Consider the following 14,147-nt stretch of genomic DNA (forward strand, 5'->3'; position numbering starts at 1 on the left):
AGAAGATGAACCCAAAGAGATCCACACCAAGACACATCATGATTAATAAGGCAAAAGACAGAGAGAGAATTTCAAAGGCAGCAAGAGGAATACTATGCATAATATTCAAGGGAAATCCCATAAGGCTATCAACTGATTTTTCAGCAGAAACTTTGCAGGCCATAAGGGAGTAGAATGATATATTTAAAGTGCTGAAAGGAAAAAAAACTTATAACCAAGAATACTCTGCCCAGTAAGGCTATCATTCGGAATTGAAGGCAAGATAAAGAGCTTCCCAGACAAGCAAAAACTAAGATTTCGTCACCACTAAACTGACCTTATAAGAAGTGTTAAAGGGTCTTCATTAAGCAGAGAAGAAAAGGTCATAACTAGAAATATGAAAATATATGAACAAAAAAAAACCTCACTGGTAAAGGCAAATATATAGTAAAGGTAATGGATCAACTATTGAAAAAGCAAATAAAATTTGAAAAGCAAAAATTGTAAAATCAACTAAAACTACCATTAGTAGTTAAGGAATATATAAAGTAAAAAGATGTAAAACATGACATTAAAAACATAAAACATGTGGGGGGGACTAAAAATGTAGTGCTTTTAGAATGTGTTCAAACTTAAGTAACTATCAGCTTAAAACCAACAGCCATATATATATATATATATATATATATATATATATATATATATATATATATATATATATATATATATATATATATATACCTTAATGTAACCACAAACCAAAAATCTACAACAGATACACAAAAAATAAAAAGAAAATCATCAAACTACAAGGGAAGAGACTAAAAGAAGAAGAAAGGAACAAAGAAGTACCCAAAATAACCAGAAAACAATGAACTAAATAGCAACAAGTACATACTTACCAATAATCACTTTAAATGTAAATGGAATAAATGCTTCAATAAAAAGACATAGAGTGAATAGATTAAAAAAAAAGACCCATTTATATGCTGCATTCAAGAGACTCACTTCAGATCTAAAAACACACATAACCTGAAAGGGAAAGGATAGAAAAAGATATTCCATGCAAATGGAAATGAAAAGAAAGCTGGAGTGGCACTACTCTGATCAGACAAAACAGACTTTAAAACAAAGACTATAATAAAAAAATAAATGTGGTAATTACATAATAATAAAGAAAACAATCCAACTTACAATTGCATCAAAAAGAATAAAATACCTAGGAATAAATTTAACTAAGGAAGTGAATGTCCTGTACTCTAAAAACTAAAAGACATCAATGAAAAAATTGAAAGAGAAATGGAAAGGTATGCTGTGCTCATGCTATGGAAGAATTAATATGGTTAGAATGTTCATATTACCCAAAGTAATCTACAGATTCAACTCAATCTCTATCAAAATACTCACGGTATTTCTCACAGAACTGTAACAAATAGTTCTAAAATTTGTGGAACCACAAAAGAATCCAAATAGCTGAAGCCATCTTGAGTAAGAAGAACAAAGCTGGAAGTATCACACTCCCTTATTTCAAACTATACTACAAAGCTATAGTAATCAAAACAGTATGGGGCTGGCATAAAAACAGACACATAGGTCGGTGGAACAGAACAGAGAGCCCAGAAATAAGGTCACCACTTGTGGTCAATTAATCTACAACAAAGAAGGCAAGAATATATAATAGAGAAAGGATGACCTCTTCAATAAGTGATGCTGGAAAAACCGGACAGCTACATGTAAAAGAATGAAACTATACCCTTTTCTTATACCATATACAAAAATAAACTCAAAATGGATTAGAGACTTAAATATAAGACCTGAAATCATAAAACTCCTAGAAGAAAACATAGGTTGTACGCTCTTTGACATGGGTCTTAGCAATATTTTTTTTGTTCTGTCTCCTCAGGCAAGGGAAACAAAAGCAAAAATAAACAAATGGGGCTACATCAAACTAAAAAGCTTTTGCACAGTGAAGGAAACCTCCACAAAATGAAAAGGCAGCCCACTGAATGGGACAAAATATTTGCAAATGATACATCTGTAAGGGGTTAATATCCAAAATATAAAAAGAACCCATACAACTCAATAAAAAAAAGTCCAATTAAAAAATGAGCAGAGGACCTGAATATTCATTTTTCCAAAGATGACATAAAGATGACCAGTAGGACCACGAAAAGATGTTCAACATCACTAGTCACCACTAGTTATCAGGGAAATACAAATCAAAACCACAGTGAGATATCACCTCATACCTGTCAGAATGGTTATTATCAAAAAGACAAGAAATAACAAGTGTTGGCAAGGATGTAAAGAAAAGGGAACCCACATGTAATGTTGGTGGGAATGTAAATTGATATAGTCACTTGGAAAACAGTATGGAGATTTAATTTTTGAGGAAAAATTAAAAATAGAACTACTATATGATCCAGTAATTCCACTTCTGGGTATTTATCTGAAGAAAACAAAAACACTAATTCAAAAAGATATATGCACCCCAATGTTCACTGGAACATTATTTGTAATAGCCAAGATATGGAAGCAACCTAGTGTCCATCAAGAGATGAATGGATAAAGAAGATATCACACACACACATACACACACAAACACACACACACACACACACACACACAAAGGAATATTACTCAGCCATAAAAAATGAACTTTTGCCATTTGCAAAAACATGGATGGACCTAGAGGATATTATGCTTAGTGAAATAAGTCTGACAGAGAAAGACAAATATTGTATGACTTCACTTATATATGGAATCTAAAAAACAAAACAAAAGAATAAACAAAACCAAATGAAAACAGGCTCAGATACAGAGAACAAGCAGGTGGTTATCAGAGCGGAGGGGATATGTGGGGGTGAAACAGGTGAAGAGGACTAAGAGGTACAAACTTCCAGTTACAAAATAAATAACTCATGGGGATGTAATGTACAGCATGGAGACTATAGTCAGTAATATTGTAATAACTTTGTATGATAACAGACGGTAGCTAAACTCATAGTGGTGATCATTTCATGATGTATAAAAATATTGAATCACTATGCTGTGCACCTGAAACTAATATTATATTGTAAGTCAACTATACCTCAATTTAAAGAAAAAGAAAAAAAAGTCCCAATGGAAAAAAATAGCAACAAGCTTATGGGATATTCAACTTTATTAACTGCAAAGAAATATTATTTAAAATAAAATTTGATAATATCTTTTAATATCAGATATGGAAAGTGTTTAAAATTCATAGTAGCTATTGTTAGTGAAGAGGCAATGGAGTGGAATTCTACACAGAGCCTTCTCTCATGATAGCAACTGAACAACTCAGCCAGGCGGGGCTTACCCTAGGTAATCAGACCTGAAAAGAAGCTATACTATCTATGATAGTCCCACTGGGTTTATCATTAGACACAGACAACTTAAAATTGAATTTTAATGACCACAGATGTCACAGCTTCAATACTCAAAATCTTTAGATGCTTTGACCTACTAATTTCACTTTTAAGAAGTTATCTGGAGAAAATGATCAATGACACACCAAAAAGTTTAAATACAAGGAATTCCATCTCATTGTTCTTCATAGTGAAATTGGAAATGTTTTTGTGAATATTGGAAGCTACCCAAATGCCTAATAATAGGAAATCATGTTCTCCAAGAGAATGCTGGGGAACTATTTACAACATAATGTTATATAAAAAAGGAAGATATAAACTGTATACGTAGTATAATTACAATTAGGTAAAAACATGTTTATCTATCTATCTATCCATCCACCCATATTCACTGCCAGCTGCAGCCCCCCCCCCCCCGCAACAAAAAAAAAACCTGAGGAAGCAATAGTGGTTTTCATAGCTTGGAGATTACTAGTGGATTTTTTCCCGCTTGCATACTTTTCTATTTTCCAAATTTTCACCAATAAACGAATATTCACTTTAGTCATCAGAGAGCAAAGTACTGTTTAAAATATCTAATGAATCATTTACATATCTTAAATAAAGTAAAATTTGAAAGCTGCTTATAAAACAACTTGAAGTGAATATCTTTACTCTATTAAAAGTTAGGAGATTGCTTCTAAACATCTAGACATTTCATTAAAACAAGAGCTTGTTTTTGTCACTACTGAGAAACACTAACTGTCATTTCTTAAACATTTGCAATCATACCAACTCTCAGATGAGGCCACAAAAATTAATTATAATGACTTGTCAATCACCAAAGTTTTCTCAACTGTAAAATGAGAGGGCTGAATTAACTAATCTCTTCGGTACCTTCAAGCTCTCTAATGATGTGAATTTATTATCTGACTCAAGAGACAAAATTAAGCAAGGGATTCTCCCTTCACAATAAGCTTGAGAATTATGGGAAAAACAAAGAATATTCGTCAGGGAGACTCCACTCTTGATGTCAAAGCCACAGAAGCCCAGACAGTGATCCAAAGTGCACAGAATGATGGAAAGGAAGTATTCTCACCTCTCTCTTTGAGAAAAGTCACATGAGTCCCCTCCATTTTCATCTCCTACTCTTATCCCTAAATCAGTGACACCTCTCTCAGCAGAGGCAGACCAGAGATCAAGGGGTTTGGTACATGCTGATAGATAGACAGATAGATAGATAGATAGAGATAGATGACAGGTAGATATTTTTTAACTTCAGTGTTTTCTATACTCATTTACAAAAGCTGTATTTTTTATGAGCACTGTAACAAGCAAAGAAAGCTCTGCAAAATCAAGAAATAATACGTACACAAAACAATGTTCCCACAAGACCTGTGTTGTAGCTGTGCCATCTTAATACCATTAATACCTTTTGAAAACATGTGATTTTGACACTGGCCAAAAGCACATTCTGCAGACAATATCTTACATATATTCTTCTGCATAGCCAAATAACAAGTCGGCTTGGCTGTTGACATAAGTCCAAAGGAAAGATAAGGTCATAAAGTATTTGCCTGGCTTACTGACAGAACAAAAAAATAATTTTTCTTCCTATAATTTGTTCCTGTTATGATGTTATAGATCCAGAATACTAAATACCTGGAGATGTTCCATGCATATTGTAATTACATCCTCTACTTTGAAGAGAACAAGGCTGCAGAATTCAGTATTCAGTTCTTGCCTCACACACATAAATTAGTTCTCCTTTCAGCCTCACAGACAGGCAAAGCAAGCAGACCTCTCCCTCCACACTCCTGTATTCAGTCGGATGTGGGCACTAGGGCATTACCACCTGCCACTTTCTTTTTCAGTGAATCTCCAAGCACCATCTTCTAAGACATGACATTAACTGGTGCTGAGATTAAGTTAGTAAAGAGGAAAAGAAAGGGGTTAAAGGTCCTTTCTCCTCCCATTCACAGGCTAATTTGTGGGGAAAAGAACAGGGAAAACGCATTCCAACGCTCTTTAGGAAAACATATTTCAGGCTTGTCTCCCTAACTGGTTGGCAAGGCTGGGCAGAGATCCAAAAGCTAATTTGAAAGGATAGCTTTGAGAGGTCATGGATGAAATAGTCACCCAAATGCTGGCTGTAATAAGCCCACGCAAAACTTAAATAGCCTGGTCAGCCAAAAGGCTCAAGTGTTTTCCTCACTCCAGAGAAGATGTGGGGACTTGACTTGCTGGAACGTCAGCTGTACAAGGTGCTGCCCACAATGCCAGCAAAAGAGGTCCCCTCATGAGGCGAGGCTGCTTCATTAAAGGTAGCCTCTTCATGCCTCCCTGAGCTCAACCCACCTTTGACTTTCCTTCTCTTCAACTTTATTCTCTGGGGACAGCATCACTTTAACAGATGCCCCTCCCAGCACACTTGTTCTATCCTAAAGCCTCTTCTAAATCTCTCTTTTAGGGGAAAGCTTCCACTTCACCATTCCAAAGCTCTTAAAGCACCAGGCTATTTCATAACTACTGGGACAGAGTCTCCATAACTCGTCCTATGGGATGCAAGCCAGAGGCTAAAGAGAGAGGATTACCGCTGTTCAGCGGCAGAGGAAGGTGCTCTGGAAACTGCCTCCCAAGCAAGCCAAGGGGGCAAAACAGAAAAGTCTCCAAGATTCAGGAAAAAACCTAGTGATGCAAGTGACAAGGGGAGATTCAGACCCAACCCAGACAAGCATTTAACCCACTCAAGGAAATGAATAATATTAAGAAAAATTTGGCAAGAATCTAAAAAGGTGAAGAAAGAGAGGAAAGAAGAACAGGAAGACAAGAAACATGATCGTTTTCACTTTATTAAGACTAAAATTCAAGGATTTTGTCTCAACTTAAAAAAAAAAAATCGGGGCTTCCCTGGTGGCGCAGTGGTTGAGAGTCCGCCTGCCGATGCAGGGACGCGGGTTCGTGCCCCAGTCTGGGAAGATTCCACATGCTGCAGAGTGGCTGGGCCCGTGAGCCATGGCCGCTGAGCCTGTGCGTCCGGAGCCTGTGCTCCGCAACGGGAGAGGCCACAACAGTGAGAGGCCCGTGTACCGCAAAAAAAAAAAAGAAAAAAAAAATCATTCTTCTGTTTCTATTTGAAGAAGTAGACCACTAGAGATTTTTTTCCCTTCAAAGTACAACTCCTGAAATTCAGCCTTTTTCTCAGTTACATCAAGTACCAGAAATATAACACTCTCAGGGGAGTACATTCTGAAAGTTGCATATGGGAAAACAAGGCATGGACATGATCTTGCCCAGTTTAGAGCTTCCCATGGACTGTGTCAGAGCCGAAGGGGTGAATTACAAGGGAGGCAGGGAGAAGGACTTTCTAAACTCTTCCACAAAAAGTAGGACACCAAGCAGATTTCTAATTAACCCATCAGCAGATCTGTGGTCCCTGAACTGCCTGCCACACAGGTTAGTTGGTCTAAGACCAACATGCCCTTGGGACAAGGACATGGATAAGCTGGAGAAGGGATTTACTCATTGTTTGAGTTGTGATGTTTATTGAGCACCTACTCTGGGAAAAGTTCACCAGGTTAGGTGGGAGGCAAGGAGGCTCACTATGAAGGTAGACAAAATATTGCCAATGTTCTCAGAACTCTTAATTCAAGATAAGAAGATTGCACATGTGCATGAACATAACACAAGCAAGCAAATGACAAGTGTCATTAGAGTGGCCATGCAAAGAGTCATTGAACTCTGATGTCTCATGTCCCTGGAACCCTCTCTCATTTGAGATGTCTGTTGTTCCCCCAGATCCTGGCCTTATTTTGGATCCTAGGGCTCTTTCACTTGAAAGATTCAGTTTGAGGTTTCTGACCTTGAACCACACACCTGTTCCAACCATTATGAACTGGCATTAATTCCGTCACCAATCTGCCCTTCAGCACTTTACATTTCACAAGGGATCCTCTTGTGTGGCGTGTGAAGTTTCCACCACCCTACATAATGCAGACTGAATCAAGCAGCACAAGGTGATTCATGGTATGAAGGCACAGAGCCTGCTTGGGTATCATTCAGCAATACATTGTGCAGAAGTGAAAGAGTGGCTTCCTCAGGTAATGTGGAGACAGTGGCTTAAGTGAGGTGATCCTGTCCCACGGGGAAAGTGCACTGTACTCACTGAGTTTTAGGTACACACACTGAATAGCAGCCTAGAGTAGGTATATCAAATCCGGCTAACCTATGCTCTCTCCTGAATGGGTAGAGACACTAACTTGGGGAAAGTTTTGTATCAGGTGGAAGATGAAGATTAAAGCAAAGAGCCTCTTTCTAACACATTCAACTTCACCTACTGCCTCGGGGGAGCATGTAGACATGAGTGGAGATGAATTGTAGCCATCCCATTTTCATACTTTCTACTATAAACCTTGCAATAGTCCTTTTAAATCAGTATTTAGTATCTCTAAATTAATCCTACAGGATCTAGAATGAGAAAGTATAATAAAAGGACTTCAGGGTTGATTTCTAGTACTGTGGTTCTAAATGGGGGGGAGGTGAGCATTTTCATTTTGCCCCCTAGGGGAAATGTGGCCATGCCTACAGACATTTCTGGTTGTCAGGACTTCAGAGGATACTAACTGGTGGGTAGAGGCTAGAGATGCTGCTACCATTCTATAATGCAGAGGATGGTCCCCACGACAAAGCCTAAAGTGTTAATAGTGCTGAAGTTTAGAAACTCCACCCTTTGTTCCTTGAGGAACAAAAGACCAGGGCTCTAGGCCAGGTTACACCACTTATTGGTAATATATGGGGCAAGTAACTTATAGTCTTTGCAATTCCACTTTTCCATCTTTAACACAGGAGTAATAACATCTGCTCTACTCACCGACTCAGGGTTGCTTATAAAATCAAGTGAAAAAATGTATGGGGTACACAAAGGCAAGGTGGCCCTTTTATTATTCAGCATTACAACTTCTTCATCATCAACATTCTCAGACTATTCTTTATGCAGACACGAATTCAACTGACAAATATTTATGTGGGCCTATGGAATAAATAGGACAGTTGTAATCTTATTCAAGAAACCTAAATGCCCACGGAAAGCCAAATAAGCTTGAGGTCCTCCACAGTCCAAAGGAGAAAAAAATCCTCTCTTGTCGGTACAAGTTTAGCACTCAGCTTTACCTTGTCAATGATCTACAGACACTGAATCAACCATGGGTCAGAAAATACTTACCGTGTGAATTTTCTTTTCATGATGGCAAGATCCAGGAGTCCTCAGCACACACTCAGGGCAGCACTGGTTGGCGGGTATTTGAAGCACTTCCCCCTGAGCATTTAAAAACAGCTCAGTGTAAAATAGCAGCAACGAACAGTCACATCAGGTTCACTAACTCTCATGAGTTTCCATGGGTGAGAATAAACAGGATAAACAGAATACACCAACAAAAAGGATTCTCTCTGTCAAGATGAGCTGCTCTCAAAGATAAAATGAACCCCCTTGTGAAAGTAATTTCCTTGAAAACTGTCTACATCTTTTCACATGTAATGAAGCGAAGAATTGTATTCACTAGAAATGCTCCATCTGAGTGTCACACCAGAAAAGCAGTGGGGGTGAGATAAGAGCTCTATTTCCCTAAAACAGAGAAGAGAAGACTTGGGCGGGCAGGGCCACAGAGCTGGCAGGTCTTCTAACATCCTATAGATGCCTGATGGAGCCAGCAGGGGGGGAGTTGAAGTTCTAATGTTCACTTTTACCTGGGACACAAAGTAGCAAAGCACAAGGGGCAGGTGACTGAAGGACAGAGCTGGGAGAGGAAACAGCATGGCTGTGGAGGTATCCCACGTACTGTGGGGAGCTGGATAGAATTCCTGGGCTCCAATAAAGATCTACATTGTTTATCAGGGTTTCTATAATTGCAATTGTGTTTCCTATCAATATGTGACACTATTAAGGGAATGGGCCTCCACGTGATACCTTAGGATTTATTGGGAAGTTGTCACATGTTAACTAACCATCTATTTGCCACTGTGAAGGATCTGTTTATCCAAGATTATTAAAACTATGGCACATACATGTGTCTTTGGGGCCCCATCCTTCTATTAGACCCTCTGACTCAACCTGCTCTTCCACTTAGCATTTCCTCAAGTCCAGAGATGTGGCAGAACGGGTAATTAGTGAGTTTGATAAAAAATGGTAGGAGATCCTGAATTAACCAGGAAATCATGACTTGTCCACAGAATAAAAGTCTACAAAGAATTCAGCTGGTAGATTAAAAAAATTATGTAAGTCATAATGTTTCTTTGTTATTTGGGGCTGCTTCCATTAAAAAGAATTGTACCTACAAGAGAATGTTAATTGTACATAACTACATCCTCAAGAGTGGGTGGGAAATGGAACTACTATTTCACAACTGTTAATCCACTAAACAGATAAATACATCAGTATCAGTGATCACCAAATTCTTATTTGCTTAATAAAGGATAAAACCTATATGATATGGGATTTTATAAAATTGTACATATGGCTCAACATTAATGACTATTCACAAAAGTGCCCTCTGAACCCCAAGTAGAACGTACACTTGTCTAACTTCCACTAAGACAGTAAATATAGAAAATACATTAACCTAATTTCCACTAAGCATCCAGATAGAAAATGAGATAATCCAAGTGTTGTTTGTATTCTAATATGGAAGCAGGGAGCGAGGGAGAAAGGCAGGAAAAATTGAGGACTTCAAGAGATATTTTGTGCCCCGAAATTAGTTGTCTTTGATTTATATAAAAACTGGTCTTCAGAGTTGGCCCTCATAATTCATTTTATGATATGATATTCTTTATTTGTGAGTGGATGTTCTCTATCTTGCATCTACCTATTGTACTTCTGTTGGAACATGAAAGAGGTGATTTGGGGCTAAAGGAGGAGCAAAGAATTCTGCATGTGGCACTTGGAGAAAGAAAGACAGGGAGTTCTTGCTACCTAACCATGTAACCTTGCATAGCCTTGTGAGCTGTGGGCTGCAGGGAACACCTAAGCCTATTGCCCTGCAGGCTTTGCACTGGGAGCGTTAGGAAGTGGCCACTTGGGCAAGAGACATCAATGAAGATTGCTTGCCTAGGATCTAGAGGAACCAACTAACAATAACGATGATGATCATGTGATAATTACAGCTAAAACTGAGTACTTAGAATAGCCAGGGACTCTTCTAAGCATATGTGTGTGTGTGTGTATACATATACATAGATATATGTCATGTATATATATATAAAATCTCTCACAACAGCTTGATTAGGTAAACACTATTCCTGTCTGCATTGAAGTTTGCAGCCGAAACCCCACAATGTAATACAGCACCCCTTTGCATGGCATTGTCCTCTTTGTATATATGTTATTCAGAGATCCTGAAGATTGGTTCTGACAGGACTGGGTTAGATGCCTCTGTTCTCTTTCTCTCAGTCTTTATCTGTCTCTGTCTCTCTCCCTGACCTTATTTATCTAACTCTATAGCTAGCTATTCTATATGGATATAGGATATGAATACAGAATCTATTATATATGGTTAATAGGATGAATAGATAGATGATAGATAGATACAAATATCTAGCAGAACTACCATTGACACTTGGTTATTTCCAGTCAATCTATAAGCAAAACATACATTGTAAAAGGGCTTTTTAAATTTTTTTAAAAATGATAGGAACCCAAGTTACTATTAATAACAGTAATAATTTAGTTTAGAATACAATGGTGATTCATTAACTTGTGCCATGAGCTAATGTAAGTGTACCCAGCAGATGCGAATAACAACACATGTTCCTGAGATACACAAGGAAAGACGTGGTGGAGTAGAAATTACACTGGCTCATGAGCCAGAGACTAAGGTTCTTGTTATGGCTGTGCCACTGTCTAGCTCTGTATCATTATTTTTTTTTTTTTGGCTGCGTTGGGTCTTCGCTGCTGTGCGTGGGCCTTCCCCAGTTGCGGCGAGCGGGGGCCACTCCTTGCCGCGGTGTGCGGGCCTTTCACCACGGTGGCCTCCCCCGTTGCGGAGCATGGGCTCCAGGCGCGCAGGCCCCAGCAGTTGTGGCGCACGGGCTCAGCTGCTCTGCAGCATGTGGGATCTCCCCGGACCGGGGCTCGAACCTGTGTCCCCTGCATTGGCAGGCCGACTCCCAACCACTGTGCCACCAGGGAAGCCCCCTAGCTCTGTATCTTTGAGCAAGTGACTAAACAACTAAAAGTCTGTTTCTTTGTCTATAAAATGAGAAAGCCTGACTAAATCCATTTTAAAGGCCTCTTCCAGTTCTATCATTCTGTCGTTCTGTCTCCCCCATCCCCCATATCTTCAACTTCTCTCTCTCTTCTAGGTCAGCCCCCTTTCCCTCTCAAGGTGATCATGTCTCTTTCATAGCAATATCAAAAGCCAAAACAAAACCTTCTCCCTTCCTTTGTTTGGTCATTCTAAAAATATTGACTAAGCATCTTCAGCAGACAAATAAACAAGCATTTGCAGTCTGGTCAAGGGCTGTAAAAAGGGCAAGCACAAAGCACACAACATCACCCAAGAGGCTCGATGGCTGGGGATGGGAGGTTCAAAGAAACTTCACGGATGTGGTGGTGTCTGTCTAACATCCCATTTCTTTCTTCCATTCTCAGTGAAGCTCCCTGAAGGAGTAGCCTACAGTTGGCCTTCCTTTGCCCACTTCCCATTCACTCCTCGAGCCTCTGCATACAGTCCCACCACTTCAATGACCCCAACTTCAGTGTGGCCGCCAGTGGCCTACATGTTGCCAAATTCAATGGATCATATTAAATTCTTCTCCCACTTACTTCCTTACCTGGGATCAACACTGTTGATACAAACTCCTTCTGGAAACTCCCTCCTCTCCTAGCTACCACAACACTGCTCTCTTCTCTGATCATCTCTTACCCCTTATCTCTCTGACCATGTCTTGTTAATCTTCCTAAGTTCCCATTTTTTATGTTTGCCTCCCCTTAAATGATGGTGCTCCCCAAATTCCACCCTTGGTCTTGTGTTCTTTTTTCACACAATCTCTTTGGATGAGCTCATTAATTCAAAAGCTTTACACTACTGTCTCCCTGCTAATGATACCCACATTATATCTCCAACTCTGTCTTCTCCTCTGAGCTTTAGACTCAGACATCCAGCTGCCTTTTGGACATATCCACCTGGCTCTTCCACGAACACTTCAAACTCAATGTGCCCCAAACTGAAATCATTGTTCTCCTCCCAGATAAGATGATTTTCCTCATTCTCCTATATTCTCAATATCAGTTCGTGGCTCAGCTAGCCAATTAGTCATCAAGCCATAAATATGTGAGCCACCTTTCCTTTTCCTTTCTCTCACCCTCCTACCTTCATTCAGTTCTGCTGATTTATCCCCTAAGTACTTACTGAGGCTGCCCTTTCCTCTTGATCCCTACATGACCAGTGCTCTAATTCAGGTACTCATCCTCTCATCTGGACTATTCTCACAGCGTCTGAACTGATCTCCTCATCTCCAATATTACGCATTACCTTTGAAAAACCAGAAAGACCTTTCAAAAAGAAAAGCTGGCCATTTTACCTACATGCCTTCATTAGTATTCTATCACCTTAAAAATAAAATTTCAAGCTCCACAGTACAGCATACAAGGCTCTCCATAACCTTGAACTTACCAATTCTCTAGCTTCATCTCTCATGTATTCATTCATTCAGTCAAAAGATACTTATTGAGTGCCTACCATGTATCAGGTGCAATTGTAGGTGCTGAGGATACATGGTGAATAAAAGAGATAGTAAACAAGAACTATCAGTAAAATATAGAGTATGTCAGACAGTAGTTAGTGCCAAGAAGAAAAATAAAGTATGGAAAATGAATAGGAGATGTGTGTTAAGGGGCAGAGAATTGCAATTTCAAAAGAATGGCATTCGAGAAAGACTTGAAGTAAAGGGTCAAAATAGATAGATTAGATAGATAGATAGATAATAGACAGACAGACAGATAGATAGATAGATAGATAATTTCAATGGGAACAGCAGCGTGCAAAGGCCCTAATGGCAGAAGTATGCCTGGCACAAATCCAGGGAATAGCAAACAGGCTTGGTGTCTGAAGCAGAGGGAGCAGGGAGACTAGTCAATTAATCAGAGGGTACAGCAGTACTTTATAGGACATTGCGAGGAGTTACTCAAAGTGAGTAGAGAAGCCATCAAAAGCTATTGGAGGGGTTTAAGGAGAGAAGCAACATGATGACTTAAATTTTAATAGGATCACCCTGGCTGCTATATCAAGATTACAGTGAAAAAGGCAAGGACAGAAAGAGTGAAACAAGTTAAGAGGCTACAGGGAGAATGCAGGCAAAAAAAAGAAAAAAAAAAGATAATAGGCTGAACCGGAGTAAAAGCAGAGAAGTTGCATCTGCAGTGTATTGTTTCATGAAGGAAAAGCTGGGGGATTTGCTAATATACTGGATGTGGGATGTGGGAGAAAGTGGGGAGGATGATACTAAGTTTTCTGGCCTGAGCGACTGGGAGAAGGGAGTTTTCATTTACTGAGAAAAATCAGGAGAAGAACAAATTAGGAAGGGACAAAATCACACTTGGTATAGAACAAGGGTCAGAAACTTTTTCTATAAAGGGCCAGATGGTAAATATTTTAGCCTTTGGGGGCCACATATGGTCTACATCACAACTACACAACTCTATCATTGTAACACAAAAGCAGCTGTAGACAATACTTAAATAAATGAGTGTGCCTGTGTTTCAATAAAACTTCATTTATGGATACTGAAACTTGATTTCATACAATTTTC

The 14,147-nt window shown here is 39.1% G+C and overlaps 1 protein-coding gene across 1 annotated transcript in view; it reads right to left on the reverse strand.

The window, feature by feature from the left end:
- FRAS1 (Fraser extracellular matrix complex subunit 1) overlaps window positions 1–14,147 on the reverse strand; it is a 471,586-nt gene that overhangs the window by 268,016 nt on the left and 189,423 nt on the right. Inside the window, exon 4 of the mRNA XM_082632535.1 lies at window positions 8,569–8,661. Coding sequence (XP_082488661.1) covers window positions 8,569–8,661 — 93 coding nt within the window. The remainder of the gene's footprint in view (window positions 1–8,568; window positions 8,662–14,147) is intronic.

Source organism: Mesoplodon mirus (assembly GCF_964341445.2).
Source record: "Mesoplodon mirus genome assembly, chromosome: 2".
Taxonomy (NCBI): domain Eukaryota; kingdom Metazoa; phylum Chordata; class Mammalia; order Artiodactyla; family Ziphiidae; genus Mesoplodon; species Mesoplodon mirus.